Source organism: Cydia strobilella, chromosome 17, assembly GCF_947568885.1.
Source record: "Cydia strobilella chromosome 17, ilCydStro3.1, whole genome shotgun sequence".
NCBI classification, from domain to species: domain Eukaryota; kingdom Metazoa; phylum Arthropoda; class Insecta; order Lepidoptera; family Tortricidae; genus Cydia; species Cydia strobilella.
In genome coordinates this window covers 4,401,137-4,427,381 of record NC_086057.1, presented here as the reverse complement: position 1 = coordinate 4,427,381, position 26,245 = coordinate 4,401,137, and the positions used below count along the sequence as shown (strand labels likewise).

General features: G+C 39.0%; 1 protein-coding gene across 3 annotated transcripts in view; it reads left to right on the top strand.

The window, feature by feature from the left end:
* The window catches only part of LOC134748809 (synaptic vesicle glycoprotein 2B), a 49,067-nt gene extending 24,381 nt beyond the window's left edge, over window positions 1-24,686 (top strand). For 2 of the 3 annotated variants that reach the window (XM_063683612.1, XM_063683613.1), the window contains exons 2-12: window positions 10,384-10,505; window positions 12,058-12,117; window positions 15,119-15,214; window positions 18,758-18,891; window positions 19,463-19,653; window positions 20,116-20,264; window positions 20,480-20,888; window positions 21,001-21,094; window positions 21,613-21,781; window positions 22,221-22,380; window positions 23,095-24,686. In XM_063683612.1, the coding sequence (XP_063539682.1) occupies window positions 10,472-10,505; window positions 12,058-12,117; window positions 15,119-15,214; window positions 18,758-18,891; window positions 19,463-19,653; window positions 20,116-20,264; window positions 20,480-20,888; window positions 21,001-21,094; window positions 21,613-21,781; window positions 22,221-22,380; window positions 23,095-23,278 (1,680 nt within the window). In that variant the 5' untranslated portion in view covers window positions 10,384-10,471 and the 3' untranslated portion in view covers window positions 23,279-24,686. The remainder of the gene's footprint in view (window positions 1-10,383; window positions 10,506-12,057; window positions 12,118-15,118; window positions 15,215-18,757; window positions 18,892-19,462; window positions 19,654-20,115; window positions 20,265-20,479; window positions 20,889-21,000; window positions 21,095-21,612; window positions 21,782-22,220; window positions 22,381-23,094) is intronic. The other variant, XM_063683611.1, reaches the window with a different exon arrangement.
* Window positions 24,687-26,245: the final 1,559 nt, after the last annotated feature.

Genomic DNA, 26,245 nt, shown 5'->3' with positions numbered 1-26,245 from the left:
AAATCGGGTCATGGTAGCTCTTTTGAATATATGTTCAATCAATGAGATCATAGGTATTGATTTACTAACGGATATTATATGTCCGACCGAGGTTAACTTTATTTAAATGAGGTGAGGACTAAATATACAGGATGACCTTAGCCATTGGACAAACGCTGAAATCTCACGTAGGGCTACTTCTCAGGAATGCTCTAACGTTAATATTTTTTTAATTTGAACAAAATAAAAAAAATCCAAACAAAAATTCATTCCAATGATCGACAACAAAAAGAAACATATATTTGACAACTTGTTCGAAAATGTGCGGCAATGATGACATTTGTCAAAAGTCAGAACCTTATTTAAATGTCATAAATAAAAAAGGTAATCAATAAGGTCTAAGAAGGTTTCATACTATTTATAGGAGCTATATATTAACACATACAGTACCACATTCTTCGTAACTGCTACACCGGTTGATATGATACTTGGTATACTGATTCTAAATAACCTAATGCATATATTATGTACATTTCGGCTTTGTCCAATGGCTAAGGACACCCTGTATAACTCTATTCTAAAAATAAACTGGACAATAGATATTAATGGCTATTCGAACAATACTTGATTTGGTAGTTTAAAATAATTAGCACTGGTAATACATTATAATTTATAAATGATCGTTTTTCACGCTCAATTATTTTTCTTTAGAAAAACTTTTTTCTCCGAATGTGTACTCGCTCTTCCGCAGCATAATACTTAACAGTTAATTAGGCATTGTTATTAAAAAGTCCGAAAATAAAATACCGTTATTATGCTGAAAAGCTTAGAGTCACTATAGGATATGCAAAAAAATTCTTTCAGTGTAGCTTTCCCGGTAGAGCCCCAGTGATATTGGAGTCATACTAGACTTCACATAATAGGGTATTCTCCTACTAGTCAAATCAGTTTTTTTTTAGAACAAAAAGAAAAAGTGATTTTCTTATAATTATCTGGTGCTTTATTTCATGCATTTTAAATACAGTTTAATACCCTATTGATAACAACAAAAAGAGAGCTTAAACTAGGAGAATTTAAGTGTCATTTCACACATTTTTCCTAAATCTTGCTTAAAACCCTGTAACTATTATTAGGATGAGTTATATTTACGAGTATAAGGTAGCAACCAACAAATTGACAATGTTAAATACTATTTGTTTCGACAAGTCGTTAAACTCTTTTCGCTATCCTCATTGTTTCAAATCGGCGATGCGATGAAACTGACTGTGCTAAAACTGACCAACTAATTGGGGATAAACTGCGAACCTGATCGTACATTTTGATATCTTAATGATATAATTTAGTTATCATTTACGCGTGCATTCGGCTCGTATAGCTATAGTAATACCAAAGAGAATATATAGGATAGAGGGGTGCTGTCATAGTAAATTTTGTAGTCAGTAAATCTACTTTATCGACACACGATTAAAACTAAAACCGGACAAGTGCGAGTCGTACTCGCCCACCGAGGGTTCCGTACTTTTTAGTATTTGTTGTTATAGCGGCAACAGAAATACATCATCTGTGAAAATTTCAGCTGTCTAGCTATCACGGTTCATGAGATACAGCCTGGTGACAAGCAGACGGACAGACGGACAGTGGAGTCTTAGTAATAGGGTCCCGTTTTTACCCTTTCGGTACGGAACCCTAAAAAAAAAGTATATATATATATTTATATTTATATATATATATATATATGGATAAATGATTTTTTATATGTATTTATTATTTTTATAAGATTTTGACCCATGCTCTTTCACTGATATGTGTTAAAATTGTTAAATAACAAACGAAACCGTCAACGCCATCTAACCGAGAATAGGCTAAAGTTGGTATTGGTGGTAGCGCAATCTGTGCGAGAACCAAATTTTCTTGATTTCCGAGGCACGCTTTTTCCTTAGATTTTATTCATCTTATAAGGAGTTACAATTTGTCTGGTAATATCTGTTTGGACACTAAGTATGTCTAAAAAATATGTGCAAGCTATGTTTATAGTTTAAAAAAGGCTATTATTTCTCCTAGTAATAACTGTAAGTTTGGTAGGTAACCAACTGTATTGTTAATACCACTCAGAAGTTAAAGAGTGTTCATTTAGTTCTCTTCCTTGCGTTTATCAACATATGCGCTGTATTTTGTTGTTATTTTGCTAATATTCCTTAAGATATTCTCAATAATTGATCTTCATTTGTTTTTCTGTAGGGTTCGAATAACAAAAACGTTTAATAAGATGTAACGCTTTATTGCTTGGCTTTATTATATGTAAACATAAGTAAGTTTTTTTAAAATCTGTAATAGATGTCATATATTAAAGAAAAAGTGACGAAGCCCTCCAGTGGTGAAGGCCAGATTCGAACCGGCGTCTTTAGCTATCGCGGCTCTAACGCCATGAACCCCTAGGCCACCCCGCCACGGCGGTGCCCGTCCGAATTTCTCGACTATATGCCATCTTAGTAAGACTAGGCGTCTTTGACCAGCTCTAAGGGCAAGCAGTGCGCGCTTGCACCTCCTAAACGAACTCCTTACGGATTTACGTTGTAGCGAGAGAGACTGGTGCTGCCATCTATGAACATAAGTTTCTTTAGTTTCTTTAGTTGGATTACTCCACAATGCTGTGTAATGAGGCTATAGGTACCCATTTTAGTAACATATTATGAACTTATAATTATTTAAGGCGAAGGTTTCCGCCCCGCCCCAGCATGTTGGCAAGTCCAACAGAACATACTCGTAATATTATGTATTAACTCCTTTTTACAGTGCTTTGCACTCTATGTTATTTTACTTTTTCCTGTTTCTATGTAAACGATGTAACATTGGAATCTTTCCTTCTCATTTCGCCTTACTGGTGCTTACATTGTGCTTAAATATAATAAATTGTGACCATCAAGACGGGCTTTCCTTCCTCGCCTTAATACTGAACCAGCCATTCCACCTCACCGCTGAACAATATCTACTTGTTTGTACATTTATTGGCGCGAGCGAGACGCACGGGCGAATGATAACAGAATGACATCTATGCGATGTCAAAATGTAAGTTCGAATTGGCCTCCTAGTCTATCACAATCACAGAAAGTGCTGAGTCCATCCATTTTGTCACACTATTGTCCTTTTTTTAGACTTAAGAGCTTAAATGGTTGCTTCTTTGTTGTCTATTTCATTGTTTTTTATTTCTTTTCTTGTACAGCCGCCTACAGATAAATCGGAGCGGCTAAGATTATCGAAAATATCTAAACATGCAGTTTAATGTCTTGATGCTTTGTTTAGATATTCGTGTAGGTAGGTAGGTATACCTTGGCCGCTCTGATTTATCCGATTTATCAAATGTAGCTATTTAAATGCCCTAACATAATCCTACGCCCGCCCAACTTTGTACTCAGGCCTCCGCCTCTCTACAACGATCGGTCGTGCGCTGCCCTATTCCAACTGTTCCCTGTAATCTTGAGAGTGTCTTGAGAAGACCGTAAGGCTGATTCTGAAATAACGATTGGTTATAGGTTTGATCTTGTTTTGACACTACCTTGACGATAGTTGGCGCGCATCTCACGCACGATTTCGCGCGCATTTCATTGTATTTCCCATGCACTAATTAGCGTGAGCGATCTTCTAGGTTGTATAAAAGTAAGATCAAATCTGTAACCAATTGTTTAATCAGAATCGGCCTCCGTGCCCTCTTTCGATTTCGCGGTGAAACTCCGAACAGGTTCAATCTGTCCTTTAAGTATGATTATGCTAAACATTACCTACGCGTTTTCATTAAGGCGTCGGTAATAATGTTACGCCATTATGTTATTGCGTTGTCAGAATAGAGGACATTACTTACACCCTTACACCCCAATAACTATTTTATTGCTTCAAAGCAGCACATTCACTATTCAGCAAAGATGTTGACAATTGTGTAGCAAAACCAATTTCACATTAAAATATTGATCTTATCGCTTCCAATAGATTGAAAATAAGATTGATCGTTATGCACCAAATTTTCCGGTTTTGCCCACCCAGATTTCACGCCACGCAAACGCATTCACTCCTAGCGCGAGCTACGCGCTACGTTCGTAGCCGATAACATGGATTATCCGGTTTGTAGCGTAAAGCGCCTACGAATAGAGACTGCGCCTAGTGGCCTAGTGGCGCGCTGGCAGTGAATGTGGTTATGGTGAACTACAATTGTTGTAGGTAGTTTACCTTTCTATACTATGAAATAGTACATAGGTATTATAGCCTAGCTTATACGGAACAACTTTTACTATGATGTTAAGGGTCTCCGGCAAGCTCGGTGCTCCATACAAACGTAGTTCCGCTCTCATTTTAAAACGACTAGCTAGATTGCTCTGAAACTTTGTACTTACAATAGGATAATATCTATGTCTGTAATTAGTTTATGTAGCTTCAGATACCATAGTTAAAAAGATACAGTGAATTTACGTTTTTCATACAAAACTTGTTTTTGCTCTATTTCGTTTCTTTTATAAATTGGACTGTAATAATTACTAACTAATTAATATACCTCTACTAATTAATTACTATATTAATTGTTAGTATATTAATTAGTATCATTGTATGTGCAAAGTTTCATTAACAATCCAACACGTAGTTTTAAAATGAGAGCGGAACTATGTTTGTATGGGAAGGAGCAATTCAGCCGAGCTTGCCGGGGAGTCTTAATCTCAAAATAGCAAAAAAAATTGACAATAAACATGATGGACATGTAATAGGTACCTACAGTACTAGTTTGCGTTACGTTTGTGTCCATCGCGGGATGCTGTAAACTCTATGCAAAACTTAATTGGCCACGGTAATGCCAAGGACCATGGAAGACGTAATGATATCCTGTAACACTGCGTACTTGTAGTAACGTTAATACACTAGTAATTATCTCTCGCACTTGCGTGGTTAAGCCCCCTCCTATGCCAATAGGTCACGCACTTTGCTAAACAAATCGCTTGCATAATTCGCAACAGAGATCCAAGCTTCCGTGATGGCATTAATACCTAGCCTGTTTTTAATTATTTACTTTAGTACCGTATTAATAAGGTATGTTTAGCTGGTAGTGTTTACGACCGGTAGTATCGGTAATTATATTTAACGTAGTGTGGTTGTGTCATAGTTAACACCGCGTTTAAACCTCGTTGGTCAGGCGCACGCAAAAACCGCAGGTACGATTGTACATTCCGACCTCAACTTAATGCTACAAAATAAAGAGTAACACTAGAGTTAGACCAAGTTAAGTTGGCAACGATTTTGATAGCCCGGACTGTGCAAGTGTTATTTTAAACGTCAAACTTCTATAAAATTATGACATTTAAATAACACTTGCACAGTCTGTGCTATCAAAATCGCTGCCAACTTAGCTTGGTCTTAATCTATATACTATGTAGAATATTCTTTACTATGATTGTTGTATCTTGTTACACTAACGTTAAAATCGTTACCTACGATTTAGGAATAATCGGCCAAAAAATGAAGCGTTTTTATGCAAGACTACGAGTAAAAAATTTACCTAAGCCATTGACATATATCTAAAGACGGGCCTTACGGGTACTAAGAATGGCGCTAGTTCAGCGGTGTCAGTCACGAATTCGAGCCAATCGTGCAGTCTAACGCGCGATGGCGAACCAATCGCGTTGTGGCGTTAGACTGCACGATTGCCTCGAATTCGTGTGCGTGACACCACTGTACTGGCCCCATTCTTATTGCCAGTAAGGCCCATCCTTAGATATATGTCAATGACCTAATGCAAAGTGCCATGTCAGCGCCAAAAAATGGCTACTTCCGGTTCTTAACGATACGAGGAGTAATCGCGATTCGCGTTCCTAACAGTTGCTAGTAGCGAAGACAATCGAGTTACGCATAAATTTCGCGATAACAACGCATCAATGAACGTATACGCACGAGTGTTTGTAAAGCTGCGGAACACTTTGTCGATAACAATGGATTCGCGATGTGTCATCGTATTGTCATAAATCAAATAAACGAAGAGATTTATGGTCTGCGAATGTGAGTTAATAAATATCATTATTATTTAAACTACGCCTTTGGGTATTAAGGAGACCTAATACCTAAGTACTACGTGCTCGTACAGCCGCCCCAAAACCTACATCTGATGGCGACTGTACCACTATTACTTATTCTACGAGGTATAAAAAATAAGGGTTACTTTTATTTTAAAAAATTTCAACGCCAGATAAGAAAGACACTAAGCAAACTTTGATCATTAAATAATGTGCAAACATGAACTCACGCGCAAGATGTTCCAAAAACACATAACGACATACCTAACAGCAGCATAACATTGACTCAGTGGTATTTTAGTCTTAATAATAACTATAAAAACATTCATTTCGAAGATAAGTAAGAAAATCGATTTATTATTTATTGCGTTTTTATTAAGGTAGCCACTTGTAATATATTATGACCTGCGGATTTGTTATGTGTGGTTAAAATTGAAGTTTTAGTACTCACCTAAAGTCATAAAATTCAAATGTAAATGGACGGGTAAAAAAATTAAAAGCTTTTTGAAATGAAAAGCACTTGAAATATTTACATTTGCCGAAAGGTTGCCAATATTTGAATGAGCTTTTATACCTACCAACAATGAATATAAATAAGTAGTCACATCAATTTTCTTAAATTTTGAATTGCTTATTTTTCTGTAAAAAATGCCGCATTAGTTAACTAAAAATTTCTGGGGTTAAACTTCAACAACACAAGGTAGCTTGACAAAAGAAAAATTTATATGAGGTTTTATAAAAAAACATTTGCTGTCTATTATTTCAAACCTTATTCTATACCTACGCAGCTACGTAAGTAATAACTGCCATTATAGCTACGGACAGAATCTTATGCCACCATTTCCTATAAACTTAGGAAATTGACTATGGCGATGCGACCTCGGGCTATTAGTCGTTATCCTATATGTATAATGGGTGGTCTAGAGATAGAGGCCGCTTTTTGCAGACGTTTATACAGGGTGGGTCAGTGATAAATGCATTTAAAAAAAAAACAATTTTTATGTTTTTTAATTAAAATTATAATTAGAATTTGGGATAAAGAAATAAATTTTACGTTTTAAAAATTAAATCATCTAGATGTCGTCCGTAGCGGTTGCGGCACTCTTCCAGTCTTGCTTGTAAATTTTCAAAGACTTAACAAAACTTTCGTGTTAAGAGATTTCCTGGCTCCGAAACTTCACGAATCGTATGGTTACAACAACAACACATGGTTTCAGCAAGACGGGGCCACCTGCCATACAAGTAACGTGACCCTGGAAGTTTTGCGTGAAATGTTTCCTCAAAAATTGATATCGAGGCGAGGTGACATTGCTTGGCCTCCCAGGAGCCCTGACTTAACTTCGGCAGACTTCTTTTTGTGGGGTTACGTGAAGAGTAAAGTGTACTCCAATAATCCGACAACCACAGCAGAATTAAAGGAAGGAATTCGTCAAGAAATCCAATCAATATCTCCGCAACTCCTAACGAAAGTCTTTCAAAATTTACAAGCAAGACTGGAAGAGTGCCGCAACCGCTACGGACGACATCTTGATGATTTAATTTTTAAAACGTAAAATTTATTTCTTTATCCCGAATTCTATTTATATTTTTTATTTAAAAACATAAAAATTGATTATTTATTTAAAAAAAATTAAATGCATTTATCACTGGCCCACCCTGTATGACTAAATAAACAATTGGATTAAATGTTAAATGCATTTTATTGTAAAATTATCCTAATATGCATTTCTGTAAATTAAATCCTGTAAAAGCTAAAATACCGAGCTAAGTCAATAATAGAATTTTACAAACGCCATTCTGAAAATCGTGTACCGACTTTGCATCACTTTCGCAAGCAAAAGTACATGACTGGACCATCCAAAATGTGATCAAACATAGACAAACATCAAGTGGGATTTAAGCCACTTCCTGGTCAAAAACCGACGATTAACACGCCCAGGTTGCAAAAGCGTTAAAGGTGAGACAAATTCGTAGCAAATCTGACCGCGTCGCTTCACGATAACTTGGCTCGACCCTGTCTACATATCGGCGAGTAAAGAAAACCCCAAATACAATCAAGGGCAGATCGACCGGTGTATTAAGGGTGCAGCTAAGCTTTACAAGGACACCATGAAACTTACGTGCCGCTGGATCCGACGCAAGTAGCGGGAGACAAAAATACTACATATCGGACGATGAACTAGAGACACCAATTGAAGACACTTGGCTCTCGACTGGGAATAAGCCAGCTAACAGTATCCCGGCTATTATGAAGCGAATTTCTAAGGAAATCGCATAACTAGAAAATCACTTTTCAATCGATTCCGCTCCAAGATACTGAAATGTGCTAAACAAGGTCCTGTCGGGTTGTATTTTTTTTGCATATATTGCATATTACTGTAAATAAAAGTAAAACTGAATACGTAATTAAATTTTTGACACTTTATTTTGTTACGTAGCAATTCACATATTTACAAACGGCCTCTATCTCCGGACCACCCTTTAGGCCTCATTCGCACTAGCGCTTTTTCAACGCGCGTAAAAATGGCGCTTCAATCCGTCCGCTCGCTAAATTCGATTTAAGGGCCAACACTTAAGAGTCGAAAATCCAACAACGCTTGATAAAAAGCGCCACCGCCATCGTGTGAATAAGTCCACAATTACACATGTAGAGTTAGACCAAGAAAAGCCTGCACTGCGTGTGCTATCAAAATCTCTGCAGACTTTTCTTTGTTTGGGTCCATTTGTGTCTAACGCTTTTTTAACGCGCGTTAAAAAAACGCTCGTGCGTATGAGGCCTTAGAGTTTGTCTATTAGCTCTACTATACCTGCACATACTGTGAAGTGACAAAGTGTGGATTGCGACTATTAATGTCATATTTTCATAGAAAGTAGCATGAAAGTAGATGTTTATGGTGACACTACTATACTCTTTCACTGCAAACTCTGTGCAGAGTTAGTTTTGGTCCAATTCTACATTGTTTGATTTTGAATCACTGGGCTCACTTGCCGGCTGCCCTCCATTTACAATGTAATCCACTGTTTACGCACTATTTATTTTTACAGGCATATTATTTAGCAAGTCGGTTGCATGTGGTAGTATTGAGTACCTATGTAAGGATTTTAGTCAATATACTACGGCAACTATTTGCTGCCGGTTATGTCATTGTTCAGTTAGTACTTGCATTTGGCGACAATATACATACATAAAGCCTTTATACTATATATTCAAATAAACATTGACGTCGTGGTTTATTGACCTGCAATGTTTAAAAAAAAACATTACTCTCCCCCGAGCCTAAAGACTTGAGGGCTTATTCAGAAACATTTAATCCAGATCCGTGTGATTTTTTTATGGCATTCATCTTTGTAAAAACATGTAGCAATTCAGTATAAAAACTTGGAACAATTTTGCGTTAGCATAGCTTAACATAATACCAATGCGATGCCACTTGCATGTTGCACGATGCGTGCATGATGAGTTATGATACTAATAATATGATCATAAAACAATACTTTTTGGCCTGACTGTAAACAGTATTTTATGCATGCAAAAAAAAATGAAAAAAATCTTTTTGCATGCATATTACATATTACTGTTGTCTATATGCCTATTCTACTTGGTATATAATGTACCTATATGTATAGGTATTAGGTACGTCAATCCCTTACAAGGAGAAGGGTACAATAAGCTACCTTAGATAGGTAGGACCTATTAGGTACCGATCCCATTAATAGTTATTTGTTTTACAAGGGGGCAAAGTTGTTGTTTAATCTCTCGTGCTAATATTTTTCAAGGTTTCAAGGCACGAGGGTTAAACAAATTTTGCCACCGTGTGAAACAAAATTTTTCACCACACCAACACGAGGAAAATAATAACTCTAAAATATCAAACAAAATCAAAGCAAATCGAATCAAAATGAATGTTTTTTTAATATTTATCATTCAAAATCATCATTTAAAAGTCATTTCTACCAGCAAACATAAGAAAACAACTCAAAATTTGCATTTGATTTGTCTAACATGTGAATAAAATGCAACTATTTATCAGTTTTTGAATAATCAAGAGAGCCTTTACTAGCTGGTGTAGTGAAAAATAAATTCTTAAGCTTTTTCCATAACGTCTAAACAGTTTTCCGAACGAAAACATCTCCGCGCCACCAATCGCATTTTTTTATTAATTTTTCTTTCATGATGGCCCTTAAGGAGTCGATCGAGCTTCTTGGCATTTCGTTTATATTGGTACGAATTCTACAGCTTCGCGGCACGAGGCGAATTTTACAATAATTTCCCTGAAATGATAGTCCTCCTTAAGGTAGACTAATCGTGCTTGATGATACTTTGTTTGAACTAGAATTCAATGCCGTTTCTTTGTTACAGCCGAGTCGAGAGGCGTTGGAAGCGAGCCGGGAGCCAGTGAGAACAGTCCGCGCGCCCGCCGAGATAAATCGACGTCTGCCCGCATAGGATGGTAGAAACTGACCCGGGGCCCAAACCTCACGGTAAGACTTTTTTTTTTGTTAGAGGTGGAGATAATCCTCATTGGATACTGCCGGCCCGGTATACGGCAGCATGCCCGACTCGGCTGCTCTGGAGATTTAGCCGCCTACGGACTAAACCCCTCCACCCTGTAGTGTTTTGTTGCCAGAAACTCGGCGCTATCGGTATACGCGTTGTTTCTGGGTGTGTAGTTGTGTGAACCGGAACTCGGAAGATTTAAGTGTCTAGATGAAAGTGTGATGAATTGTGAAGTATTATGTGTGTGTTGAGTGTACCTACGTGTTTATCAGTGTAAGAAGCGGTCCTGTGACCAACTCTATGCATTGCGAAGTACACGGTAAGACTATACACACTAGTCCAGTTGGGTTAGAAGCAGCCTTAGGTGGTGGCGAGCAGGGAAGCCTGAAAAACAAGGACCCTGCAAAGATCTGCCGCCCGGAGCCTAATAAATTAAGGCTACCGCTGAGTGGAGTCGAGGATCTTTAAGCTGATTAGGCATAACACATCTTGGATATTAGTATCACCAGGATTATGAGTTACTCGTTCATTTCTGGATAACCATAGCGAAGGGACATTTGAAGTCTTTAGAAACGAGCCAACACAAATTTGGCGCACAACAGCTAGACGTACATTAAGACTAGGATGTATAGCTTCCTTGGCGTGACCCTCACGATTGTGACAGAAGTGATTGAGCACCCTGCGAACCGTCGAACACCGGCGATAATCGGCTCGGGGCGGTGACGTGGCCGCTCCGTCACTCATCAGTCATAACACTTACGTCGGATCACCCGAAGATGCAGTCGGATAACCGTAAACGCTTCCTAATTCAATTGTGGCCGTCTGACGGACTATTTGATGTACAGTCAACAGCAGAGTGTCATTCGATCGATCCAGACCAGTATATCTAAGACTGCTCGTTGTTAATGTGCTGCATTCTTACAGATCTTGAGGCCAAGTTACACCAGGTTGCCCGTGAACTCGACTCACAAGGCTGCTATGCTGTTGTAAACACACGTCTTTATCAAACGCTGGAACGCGTTCGCCTCATGCGAACCAGCATAAGCGTGAACTCGAAATTCGGTTTTCGTAATAACAATATGTTTACTCGTATTTGGAGAACACATTCAAGTGTACTGTTTCTGCCTGAGGCGAATGCTGGCTCACTTTAGGCTAATAGGAATAACAACCCAGAAGTAGCGATGTGAACGTATGATTTTATACGGTTAGTAGGTATAATATATTATTCTGCGTAGATACGCTGCTAGGCTGCTACCGACTAGCTAGGATATATGTTTGTAGAGCGTATATTAATGAACCTTATTAAAAAAACACTTTATCAGTAAAGCAGAATGCGTGGCCTTTATCGAAGAAAAAGGCACTATAGGTTATTGGTGTCTATATAGGTAGAGCCTTCACAATGGTTTATTCATTGATATACTATAGATAGTTTTTACTAGAATTATTTGGCTACTGAGCATTCTATTTGCTGCATATACCTAATTACTTAGAGTAGAATAATAATAGTTTGATCCTACCTAGGTATTTTTGTTGCAGATTGTGATGTAAAAAGGAACCACCAACTAAACGGACCAGGTTCCAAGACTGCAGAACTTGGTAAGTTATAGATACTTTCGTTTGCTTTAAAACCTCCAATTATAATTTGAAATAGGGAATGTTATTCATGCACTTACGTTCATGAGTTCATGAAACAAATATCACGCACGTCCTGAGTCAGGTAACCTGACAGAAATATGTATTTAAATTAACGAATTTTATCTCAAACAATTAGTGCTGCGCAAACGGTACTTAAGAGTATCACTAGACTCTGCCTACGTACTACTACTACCACTTACTATAAAACCTACTTCAGTACCGGTAAGTGGTCCAAGGCTAGCTAGTATCGAAGGCACATTTGATACAAATACATTAAATACCTACAAAGAAAAGTGGACTGACCCCCAAATTGAGTGTTAGGTATGTCGTGTTCGCGTGCACCGCTATATTTTATTAAACAATAGGATGCGCGTTACAAGTATATTGATTACGTAAAAGTTACCTAAATCAAGTTAAATATTACACATACTTATTAATTATGAATGGGTCAATAAGGTATTTAACAAATTTTTATTAATGGTATCAGTCGATCAGGTTTGTTTTAAAGATCAAATGTCTGTAATGTATGGGACCCATTGTCTTAAAGCAATACAAAAGTCACAAATGATGGTCAAAGTCTAGCACCCGCACTTTAATGACGAAACGCTGCTAACAAAATGGCAATACATCGTGACGTCACCATGTAACATCGCTATTGCTTAGAAGTTAGAAGCGTTCCGATGTATGGAAAACAAGAAAATTGCGATATTGTCGATGAACTATTGCGCTTATGTATATTTTTGCTATACAATATTTTATAAAATGTGAGCAATCGAATGGTACCATATTTTTTTCCTATTTGGAAGTAAAATTTTATTTTGTTTTGAAACTTGTATTTTTTTATATTCCCATATATTTTTTAAGTATCCAATTTATTGTGATAAATTGCTCATTTTCTATCTATTTAACAAAATTTAGTTATAAAATTCAACATGCGTCAACAACCCTATTGGTTCTAATAAAGCTGTATTTCTCACTGCACATATTAAACTATTGTAGTTTCGATCCCATTCTGTTCAACAGTAAGTACATTTTATACATCACAACAATAAATTACTCTAACTCTAAACTATACTACCATAGAAACGAATACTAATAATAATATGTCACAATCAAAATAAATCCACACATTTCACATTTCACAAACACACATTCAGTCACATCTTTAATAATCAGCCGTATAAATCGTCCCGCGACCCCCCCGATGCAAAGGTGCCCATCGCGCTCGCCGCGTTGCCACGTTGAACCGCGATGGACAATTTTTGCATCAGGAAGGACCCAGAGCGAGGATCCAAACCTCTCTCCCGCATGCGTCTCCCCACCTCCCCGAAAAAGGCCTTGGCCTCCGCACGCCAGCACCCCGTAATTTCAACGGCAAGAGGGACAAATAAATAGTTCGCCAGGACCTCGTATTTCTCCCGCTTGCGAACTGCAGCCAACTCGGCAGCTGCCCCTGCCGTTCTCACGGTACGGCCAATATGCGACGTCGCGAAAGTGCTGACGCACGTTGCGTCCCACACTAAACATTTCCCTCTCTCCCAGGGAACCAAAGTCAATCCATCCGGCCTCTTCCCGTCAGAGCGACTGAGACCCGGAGGTTCTAGGACGCACGGGACGTTTGCAGAAACCAGCGCCCTTCGCACGATGTCATTAAGCGTGTGGTGCCGTGGGAACCTCCCCGCACACCGACAACAACTCAACGCGTGATGACCGTTGCTCTCCACCATAGTACCGCAGATGTAAACGTGGGGTTCACACACCGCACCGCCCCAGGCGAAGAGCAACTGCAATCCGCGTCGAGTCGTTGTCAAGCAGTGTACCCAAGTGCGGAGAAGGAAGCGCGTGAAGCCACGCTCCAGACTCCGGCTTCGACACTGCGATTACCCTCGCCCTGTCTACCCCCACCGCACCCTCCCAGCAACCGCTTAACCCCCACGTCATCCCACAAACGCTGACGATCCGGTCTCTCCGGCGCCGTCGCCTCCGGGTTGAGAGCCAGCCAAGCCTCCATAGCTTCCGCAGCGAAAGGTATGGATACCCTGTCACCATATGAAGATAAAATTTGAGTGACAAGGTCCACGACCCCCGCCGCCGACGCCAGAAAGGCCGGCAAGCTCACGTCCCTTGCGCGCCTTACACCTACACCTAGCCCACCCGATCGAATGGGAAGGGAAGCCAGATCCCACTGGTCCGCATTGAGGGAGACGTTCAGCAGTGACTCCACCGAGTCCTTCAACAATATGTTTCTTCCAAAAACATGAGTGTTTTCTTACGTCTAACGTAGACTAATGATCAGAGAATCAGAACGTTGTAGTGGACGGCGTAAGAGCCAAATTCAAAATTATTTGTGTTTTAGTTTCAAAAAAATGGCTAAAATGTAATGATGTGGTATGTTTTTAGAATCGCCTCAAAAAGCCCTTTCATAGGATACCACACGCGATAGGTTTCCAAATAAAAAATATTTTTTCACATACAAAAAGAATATGACAGCACTGCTCCTACTCCTAAGGGATTTTTTTTAAACTGCGGGTCAAACATGTTTTTTGACCTCTAGTATGCGTGTACCAAACGGCTAAACTGTACATCGATTTGCGGTTTTTTTTTTGAGTACACCTTCCACTATTGCTCTCGATTAGCAAAGACGATAAATAAAACAGAATCGTTTTCTGCCTTGGACTACATTCAAAATTAAACTATCGTGAGACATATTTCAAAATATTTAGATCAATACGGTTTCCGAGTGTCCGCGGCGGTACACGACGTACAACCGCCGGACAGTGTGCCTGAGGAAGGATTCCCGAAGAATCCGAAACATGTCGCCAAAAGCAACTAAAAATAATAGTGAGTGAAACCGTATTGATCTAAATATTTTGGACTACGTTCGATTATAGCAGTATGGTATTTCTCGTGAATACAATAATGCTCAAATCAAACTTATAATCTCAACAATTCCTTTTTTCAGCAGTCGTCCCATCGCTGAAGACACCAGTCAAAGGCGATCCGGAAAAAGGCCCAGTCTCTGAGAAAGCTGACTTCGAGAAAGCTATCGAATTAGCCGGTAATTAGTTTGTATTTATATTACTTCTTACACTACTTTTTTAAACATTTACACTAAATTACACTACTTTCCAAAACCACGGGACGGAACTACAGCTACACTCTGTGTTCCATATAAAACAATTGGGGAAAATGCGCAGCAGCCAATGGAACGGCATTAAGAACAAACTTTAGCCAAAAAGATACCTACACTTCAAGCTAAAGAAACAATACGAAATTATAGAGTTAAACTAAATTGAATCACTTTTAGATACCTACGATTTTAGATAGATAGTTACGCATGGTTATATAGGTATACAGTGTGGAAAGAACGAATGGGCCCTGGAGGGAAAGTACCTCAAAACCTTAAGTTAGCTCATCAAAACTGCATTCAAAGATTTTTCATCTTTTTATTTTTTGTTTTGCTTGTTTAATAATATTCGATTTTATGGATATTTTGTACGACACACGAGTGTAAGACCTAATGTTTCTTGGAGAAATGTTATCATTAACATTAACTGTATCGAATAGTAGAAAAAAAATGCGAGTGTTTATTTATTTTTATTTTTAGTAAGTTCGACTCCCGGGTGAAACAAGCAAATTTCAAAAAATCGCTGAATTCAGTTTTGTTTCTTTTTAAAGGGGCCCACTGACTATCAGTCCGCCGGACGATATCGGCCTGTCAGTTGTTCGGAACTGTCAAATTTTTGTTCTAACTGACCGGCCTATATCGTCCGGCGGACTGATAGTCAGTGGGCCCCTTTAAATAAAAGAATGTTTCCTTTAAGGAAAATGAGCTTACTTAAGGTTAAGGCACTTTCCCTCCAGGGCCCATTCATTCTTTCCACACTGTATAAAAGTAAAGTAGGATGTTCGCAAGTAATCATTTCAATTGGTCAGACCCTCCTATTGAAGCCCAGACACGCGGGCCTTTATCGGTTGATACAATGGCTGACCGGACAACATCGCATCGTAAAAGTCCCGTCCCATTACTATGTATACTAGACATGACCTCTCTTGTTTCAATTTATATTTATTAGGTCCTTAGTCGTACACACTTGACAGAGTGGTCGTGGTCATGTCACAGGTCTTGTGATCTGTCGCCATGTGCCTCTGTTTTTGGTGGGAGTGGGAGCAATCGTTGACTGTATTTTCTGTGGTGGACTGGCAGTCTCATCGGTTTGCCGCTGTCACTGTCACATTTCGCAAGAAATAACGGGAAAGATCATGCGCGCCAAGTGTCAATTTTGATCGAATTTTGTCGATTTTTATTTATTTTAAAAACGTTACCTTACAATATCGAAATTCGAAAGCTATGAAATTACTATTTAAGTTAAGATTGTTTTTTCTTCTTTTTTGTTTAACATAATAAATAACCGAGTACAGTTTGATCAAAAGTCCGAATTAGAGGTTACTTTGTGGAATTAATTGTATCGAGCGAAGTGTCATAATTCGTGTATCGGAAACTATGTAATTAAAGATAATATAGTCAAGAACTACATATATTTCCATCGTGTTGGGGAGCGGCCACGAGATCTTTTGCGCTCCCCAACCGACTTTCCCTTGCACCACCAAGCGTTCCATGGAGTCCTCGTTACGAGTGATGTGTCCAAAGAATTTGAGGATTCGCAGTTGCACAGCCGACGACAATCTCTCTTTGATTTAATAAATTTTCATTTTCGAAGAGTTTTCGAAGAGTTCACCGCTTAGGTCGTGACAAAGCCGCTTTTCGGGGGACAATTCGGCTCTTCATACCTTAGTGGTGGTAGGCTACCGCAGGTTCAGTTCACAAACTACCAAATCGACGATTCCAATAGTCCCGGTACACTAATAAAATATAAGAATAACAAGACAAAGATTGACTGGGAGATTTTGGCGTTTGAAACTTTCCAAAAAGTTATAAATGTCTGGAAAACATTTTTTTTTTCGTAGATTTGTGAGAAATTTTCTAACTAGGTATGTAGAAACTTCCCGCAACGTACAGTACACATCTGTATCCTTTCTAGCAACAACACCGCTACACCAGTTGTTACCGAATTTTCGGTGCACAATAATTCCTTGTTTACTTACTTATGAACATTTCCACGTCATGTGATTAATCTGACTTTTGTTTTAAACTTGACGAATTATAAGTGCATATACTTTTGGCTGCCACTTGTTGGCAATTAGTAGGTATATTATTATTTCATGACACTTGCTCGAAAAAGATGTATTGAAGAGTAAAGGCCCAAATTGTTCCCTAGAGAGTTATAGCTTTCTTTTTAATTATGTCACTAACTCGTACAAACCAAGTAGTCAAGGTATAAGGGAGTTTTATTTTTAAAATACTGACGTTTATAATTTAATATTTTTGTTTATGTTTATAAATATTTAATTTGGTTAATTTAATAGCTGTTCACAATATTTTTACACAATTTTCAGTCGTGACTGAATGCCGAAGTTGCCTCCGATGCCTGGAGCATGCCTTCAAGAAATAACAATATGGCGGACGAATGTTTTGAAATGTCACCGTATTTAATATTTAGTTTTTTCTTCGCAAGTGTGATGAAGAAAAACATTGTGTGTAACCCCGGGGGTAAGAATATTGTAAACGCGAGAATTATAGACCTCGTTTACGCAATCTCGCTTACCCCCCTCGTTGCACAATGTACTATTATTCTGTAGTACTTATCTTTATGAACCTTACTTTTGTTTACTGTCTTGATATGGTGACCTAATAGTTTACCAAGCTAATTCTTTGTTTATGCCATCACAGTGGGTCCTAATTAACAACTAAACAAAAACTGCTTGATTAAGCAATGAAGCTACCTGATAATGTCCCATAAGCAGTTACGTTACAATGTTTACAAAATACAAAAACATGTACCGTAACAATTCCAACAAAACACTTTCATCGGAACCGGACACTCACACATAAAAATAAAGGTGTAATGTCAGTAGTACAGATTATGAATGACTTCGCATGACATTCCAGAGTATTTTCTCGTAAACAGTTCTGCGATTCACAAAACTTCCCACCACTTGACAGACCAGTATAAATTGGTCATCCGATGATGCATACATGTACGAATTAGAGTTCAAATTAAATTTAGTTAGGAGATCGCAATGGAATGGACAATCACTCGATATTTTGTGTACAAGCGGGTTCCGCGAAGAGTGGCGTGACTGTTGTTTACTTTGGCCGGTATCGACGTTTGAATGAATGAAGAGATACAATTTCACGCTCTGTCATGTAAGGTTCCGTGTCAGGTGATTTAATTACGCAGCAATATCGTAACTAACGCGTAATAACATTTATAAAATTACCCTTAAAGTATTAAGCAAATTGAATTTCAACTATTGTGTTGAAATGTCTCACGATAGTTGAAATTCGATTACCCTTCAAGTACTTTGTTAAGTCACCTTTTATCTAATTCTGTTTTAGTATTAGTACATACAAATTATTAGGAGATACCTTTGGTTTCCTATTAATTTAATCCTCGTCCTCTGTCCATAGCAAACAAGAGCCAAGTCAAATGTAGGAAGAGTTTCCTATGGAGATTGTAATGTATAGGCATTGTCTCAGGATATGGCCGCTTCCACTACCTACTGCTGGCGGTCTGCGGACTCGTCAGCACCTCCGAGGAGATGGACGTCATCTCCATGTCCTTCATCCTGCCGTCGGCGCAGTGCGACTTAGACCTCACCACGCAGACTAAGGTATCATCTTAGCGATTTCTCTGTTACATTCATAAGATAATGATAGTTAAGGATATGCAATCCTTAGCAATCGGAAAACTGAACCGAGAGAGCTGAGTTTGTAGAATTTTAGATGCACCAAATAAGATCCAATTAAATTTGAACATGAACCCCGACTAAACAAACACCACATTATGAATGCGTTTAGGAAGAGCTCGAGGTTACCACACGTAGGTGTAATATTACTCGTAAAATTCTACTGCATGATGTTCATGATCACCACTCCTGAGTTGCGTTGCGTCCTACGCCGTTATTACTACATCAGCCCATCTTCATCTTTAGAACTCAATTTTTGGTGATATTTTTAATTTACTTGGGTACCAGTCGTAAATGTGGACTAAACTGAAATAAGAAGTCGTGCTTCCATACAAAACTAGTATGGGAACGCCAACGACAGCGAGTTGTCTTAAATGCTCCATCTTGTAGTTGAGGTGATATTTTTTTTTAACGATTGGCCTAGATTGCCTAATTCACTAGCCCGAACCTTACCGAATTGAAGATAAAAGGTAACATGAACTGGTAACTGTTGCAGGGATGGCTGAACAGCATAATCTTCATCGGCATGATGGCCGGCGCGTACGCGTGGGGCTCGGTGGCCGACTCGCTGGGCCGCAAGCGCGTGCTCATAGCCATCTCCGTGATCAACGCACTTGCTATCGTAGCTTCCTCCTTCAGCCAGAACTACGAGCTCTTCATGTTTTTCCGCTTCATCAACGGAGCTGCGTGAGTTACTTGCTTGTTTTTAGATTTTTAATTCCCGCTTGATTATTTTAGTAGCGTTAGCATTAACAGTTACCGCAGTGTTATTGCATCAGTACAAATAGGTAATTAGTCGCTTTCTGCATAACTATGGTCGTTTTAGAGTGAAAACAACTTTGTAAAGAAATATTATTCGTAGATATTTTATTTATATTCTACAAAACCGGACAAGTGCCAATCGGACTCGCCCACCGAGGGTTCCGTACTTTTTAGTACCTATTTGCTGTTAGAAATACATCATATGTGAAAATTTCAACTGTCTAGCTATCACGCTTCATGAGACCTGGTAACAGACAGACGGACAGCGGAGTCTTAATAATAGGGTCTATCCTTTGGGTACGGAACCCTAAAAACTGGCAACAAATACCTGCGTGACTTCTAAAGAAAAGCTTAAGGAGACAAATGAAAACTATAATCACTTTACAGACTCGGAGGCTCTGGTCCCGTCATCTGGTCGTATTTCGCAGAGTTCCAGCCGAAAAACAAGCGCGGAGCTATGTTAAGCTTCATGGCTGCTTTCTGGACGCTTGGCAACCTATTCGTGGCCGGTCTTGCCTGGGTTATCATCCCCAGCGGTGAGTCTATTTATGATATTTCAACTCCTCTATGATTGATCATGTATACCTTTGCTTTGAACATAATCATAGACTATCCAGTACTGACACCCATAGCGCCCCACACTAACACTTCATACGTAACTGTTCTACCTTGTTTTTGATGATGGAGGCTGAGGTATTGAGTGATCGACTAAATCTATTATCTAAGCGCATTTATTTTGTTCTCTTTTCAGGAATTGGAGGAGAGACTAACGGCTTCGTGTACAATTCATGGCGTATCTTCTTACTTGTGATGTCTCTACCATCGTTCGTCGTCGCCGCACTCCTGTTCCTCTTGCCCGAGTCCCCCAAGTTCCTTATCTCCACCGGCCGCCACGAGGAGGCGCTGGAAGTCTTCCGGGGCATCTACCTCATGAACACCGGCAAGAGCAAGGACCAATACCCCGTCAAACAAATCTTGATAGAAGAACCCATGCACACGAAGCCGGAGAAGCAGAAAGACACGAAGGAACCCCAGGCTCCTAAGTCGAAACTAAGGAGGATGTTCAGCGACATCGTGGAACATAGCAAGCAGTTATTCGTACCGCCCATACTCAAGTTCACGACGATATCCATCACCATCAACTTCACTTTCCATATCGGGTTAGTTTACTTTTATATGCATGGGAAGCAAAGCAAAGATAAATGTTAAAAACTCTGTCTCTGTTTTATCATATAAAATAAAACACGTTACCAATTTATTACTTCTTTGCAGGTACTACGGACTCATGATGTGGTTTCCTGAAATGTTCAACCGTTTCGACGAGTGGTCGAGAATGAACGACAACGCACCGGCTGACATTTGTCAGGTAACTTCCAACTTGCTGGAAAAAAACATGAAACTTTAAGTAATGTTTTTTTCTTAGGAAAATTGTACGTCACGTACGGGTAAATTCTGGGGCATCGTTCCTTTCAATATCAAACAATTCTTGAACTGAATCTGTCTATAAGCTACTTAGACCACCGTGTTGGCGATCAGCCATGTGATTATGACGATCGATACGAGCAGAATAATTCTTGCTTAAAGTAGGTATTCTATTCGTCACTGCCCCAAACCAAAATGCATTTATTTTGACCAGTTGCTTAGTACTTCCGAGTTCACTATACAGATAAATTAAATTAAATTAAATTCTTTATTCAACGACCAACTAGGATCAATCAGTGTTAGTAATGCTTATGGGTAATCGGTAACAGCAAAATTAATTATATTATTATCAATTCCGTATTAATAGATATATGGATATATAGATAAATGGACATATTCCAGTGTATGCACACACACACTAACACGCTCTAACTCTAAACGAGAACAATTTGTTGGTTTTAGGTGACACGATACGTGACGCAGTACGGCACGCACTCAGCCGACGCGACGTGCGACTCCAGCATCCGCTCCGACGTTTTCATGGAGTCGCTCATCACCGTGGCCGCCGCCATACCCTCTAACATATTCGCCGTGCTGGGCATGGACCGGCTCGGACGCAAGTTCTTCCTGGGTAAGTCACTCGAACATCCAAGTAGCTTGTCTTGGAATTTTGTACGTCCCCCTTATCTCACCAAGCTCATACAGTGCGTTCCTCTTAAAGTCTGTGTTTTGCTGCTAAGGATAGTGGTTTTGGCGGAAACGTTGCAATAAGCTTCTCCACTTGTTCCGTTCCGGTTAAGCTAGACAGTGATATCGGCACTTGTAACTCTTTGGTCTAGCGCGTTGCGTTGGCAAAATAAGGGCCAATTGTAGCAACCACAACGACTGGCTGATCAACGCAAATCAGCAGTGAACGTTTTAACGATGACAGACCGTTTGGTGTAACCGGTCCTACCTAACCTGAGACCTTTTCGCCATCAGTGCACGCTGAATGCGCCCGCTCTTATTGTAAAGTTGTTATAGAACGTCATCGCTAGTAAATGTGGCTTAACGGGTATCCTTGATTGCAGTTTTTGCGACATTCTCGGCTGGGCTGTGCTCTGCGGCGATGTACTTCGTGTACAACAAGACTAACAACCTGATCGTCAGCGCCATCTTCAGCTCCGTCATCTCGTGCGGTAACGCCTCGCTCGACTGCCTCATTACTGAGGTCTTCCCCACCAACTTACGGTGAGTTGAGGGTCCCTTATGTTCGATTCAAATAAAAGAGCTAAAGTGGGATTGCGTGCGCGTTTCAGGGTTAACCAACGAACTCGGAGTGAACCTACAGTTTAACCCTGCATAAACCTGAGTTAACCACTCCGAGTTAGTTGGCTAACCCTGGAACGCGCCAGTAGCCCTTGCAAAAGGCCCTTGTAAATGGTTTGAATCTTCTAATATCATCATCATTGGCCTGCAACGTCTATGGCAGATGATTCTTTGCAATGTCTATGTGAATAGAATTAAAGACACGTCCTAATGTGGCTGTAAAAACCACCAATACGGGACTGTCAAGCGCGCCCACATTTTGAGCAAGAATATGTTGCTACTGATGACCCAACCGTGCCGTTTCGCTCTTTTATCGGCTTATTTGCTGAAGATATAGGTAGTAACAATCCATATTCATATGGCATTCCCACTCCCACATCTTTTCGCCATCTAAACATGGTTCTACTATTTAAAAGTCACATCTACTGTCAAAAGGACGTCAATATTCCAATCTTCAGATTCAGACATGAAGGAAAAATTAAAAAGAGGAATCTACAATTAGAGAAGTGCCGTTCTCGAGAACGTTCTCCGTTTACTATGGAAAATACCTACGTTTACCATAAAAAAACGGCGATCGAGAAGGGCACATTCTATCTACAATGGTTGCCCATTATTTTAATAACATTTCGTTTGCAGAGCGACGGGCGTGGCGGTATCCATGGTAGCAGCCCGGCTCGGCGGCATCATGGGCAACGTAGTGATCGCGGCGCTGCTGGATCAGTACTGCCCCGCGCCCACCTTCATCGTGGCCGTGCTGCTGGCCAGCGGCGGCCTCATGTGCCTGTTCCTGCCCAACACCACAAGACAGGCGCTGCAGTAATCTATGGCTCATATGGAGGTTGTCTTCGTCTCCTCGACTGTTAAAGACGCTGCGAACTAGTTGAGATCGGGATTCTCGTCTTTTTACCCGGCACTATGTTGATGTTACTACGTTGCTATGTTGTTGTTGTTAAATTGCTTCGGCGCCTGAATTAGTGTAGAGGTTTTTGCGGAAACATTTACAGCAGGAGATCTCTAAGTGTTCTTAACATTATAGGTAGAGACAAGTTATCTTAGTTCGACTTGACCGTAGGAGTCATGACGCGTAACACCCGCGCATAACTCGCTCAGATAAATAGAAAAGGGGATGCGGTTCTAAGAACTGTTCCGCGCGATTGAATTATTTCTATTGACCTATTTTTGTGCTCGTTACCGCGTTGGACAAGAGATCCTATAACATCGATAACGCGCATAATAATTCGTTTGTAGCAAGTTTATCCAAAGCCGAGTCAAGGAATCCGATGTAATGTTTTGTTACGAGAGGTAACGTCGATGTTCGTACCTATAGAATTTAGTGGCGGTCGAAATCTGCCATGTGATAACGTTAAGTCTTCATTCATTTAAACATTGTTGTAACTAATTCGCTCATATTTGTACAATATTTTTATACATGTTTTTAATTTATGATATTAAAGGAAATACGAGCAATATTTTCTATGATAGGTAATAGCCTCCTAAGGCCCAACAATACAAATGAAATTCAAAAATTTGCCACTGAACTTTGCAGCACCTATAGTGCAGGGAATAGAAATAGAAATTTTAGAAATTTGAACGAAACAAAGTAAATGCAACTGTTCCAATTGAATATGATTTAAATTTCATCGAACTGAAGAAGTCCTATAGGTAGGACCTTGGGCCTTGGGAGGATAGTGTAAATATGGCTATCGTTACGTTAAAGTTTTACTTCTGTAAGCTTTGCTAAGTAACGAACTGAAACTTGATACTTGTGAAAATATGCTTGCATCTACTCGAAAGTTTTTTTTTTAATAAGTAAATGTAGTTTCTTGATCCTTCCGCATGTTTCATGCTGTTACTTTGTATATCTTCAAACCACTCTTCCCTAATATTACATATAGTATTATAGCTGTAAGACTTTTCATCTACATTTCTGTTGTATAGATAGGCAATGCAAATATTTTCATATTACGTTACGAATTTATGTAGCGCAATTGTTACCGTAGTCTGTAGTACGTAGTTTGTAGTCAAAATGAAAGACCATGCGATTTTAATAGAATAAAGTAAACTGGCCAGTGGTGGCCATGTCAGACAAAAGTTACACAACCCTGTTCTAAATAATATAAGGCAATACTAGCTATTCAACTATGTCAATGGCAATACTTTGTTCGATTAATTTAAGCAAATAAATATAATTTTACATGGAAACGAATAAATCATATTGAAGAAATGAAGTTGTTTTAATTTTCAGCGCGTCAATACCTAATATCTATTATGCGCCTAAAAAAGGTAAACAATCTTGACGCGTCTTTTTATTGAAAAATGTTGAAAAACGGTTTTTAAAAATCAGTTTATATAACTTATGAAGACAAAAGAATGTAAAAGATCGTATATGATTTTTAATTGTAACATATTTGCAGTGACTTATTTTTCAAACGTGATTTTTAATAAAAAGACATGTCAATATCGCTTACCTTCTTTCTAATGCTAAAAAAAAACGAACTATAGTGTTCTGTACCAAACTCGGCTCATGGAACACCTATGCGATCACTTCTGTTCGTCAGTCGAAGCAGTTTTTTAATAAAGGGGCCCACTGACTATCAGTCCGCCGGACGATATCGACCTGTCAGTTAGTTGTTCAGAACTTCAGAACTGTCAAATTTTTGTTCTAACTGACAGGCCGATATCGTCCGGCGGACTGATTAGTCAGTGGGCCCCTTAAGACAGATTAACTTAGAAAGCTGAAATTTGGAATCGGTATGCCTTAACTAATAACACAGAGCTAAAATAAAAACGGTTGTTTTATCTGGATTTAGACTCCATTGAGTCTAACCCCATTGGGTTGGCCGGTTGAAATATTTAGCAGATGGCGCCAGCATAACTTGCCCTGTCAATCCCTAGAATTGTGTCAAATTTTTGATATAAACTTCTTTAGGCGCGACTAGAGGGTAACCCAGTTTTTTTTTTCTGTCGGAAGTAACGCTCAGTATTATTCTATAGTCTTATGTAGATAGACTAGACTAGATAGTTTCCGCTATTAAAAAATAGTTAATGCTATTTGTATTGTATTGTAGTTTGGGCGATTTTCCGCAACTCGACGACTAGCGCCTATTTTGCGTGCTAGTAAATGTCATATCATAGAGTAAAAAAACATCCAAGTGCGAGTCGGACTCGCGTTCCAAAGGTTCCGTACATTACACAATTTTTAACAATGTACCTATTTTTTACGTAAAACGTGATATGTCTAAAAAATCCGTAGGCGTCGGATCAAAAACTAAGTAATTAAGTCCGACTCACGCTTGACTGCACATTTCTAATAGGTTTTCCTGTGATCTGTGATAGGTAAAGGGCTATTTTGTATATTTTTTTCATAATTTTAGACCCAGTAGTTACGGAGATATAGGGGGAATGGTAATTTTTTAGCTATTTTCTTAAAAAATTACTTCTAAACTATTTATTTTAAAATTAAAAAAAATATATATATATTTGAGATTCTCAAAACGAGCTCTTTCATTAAAGTTTTTAAAACTATATCGTGTTATATATATAACACGATATAGTTTTAAAAACTTTATTTTTTAATTTTCTCATTTACCCCCCAAAAGTTGCCCCCATGTTTAACGCCTGCTTTAATGTTGGCGGTTTATCGCCTTCTCACTTTAACATACTTTGTTAAGAATTTAGTCTTCTTTAAAGTACTCATAGTGACATTTGCCGTAATATAAGTGCTTGTTGGTAAAAATTGGCAGAAACTAAAAAAAAGTGTAAAAAAAGTTTATATTGGAAATTTTGC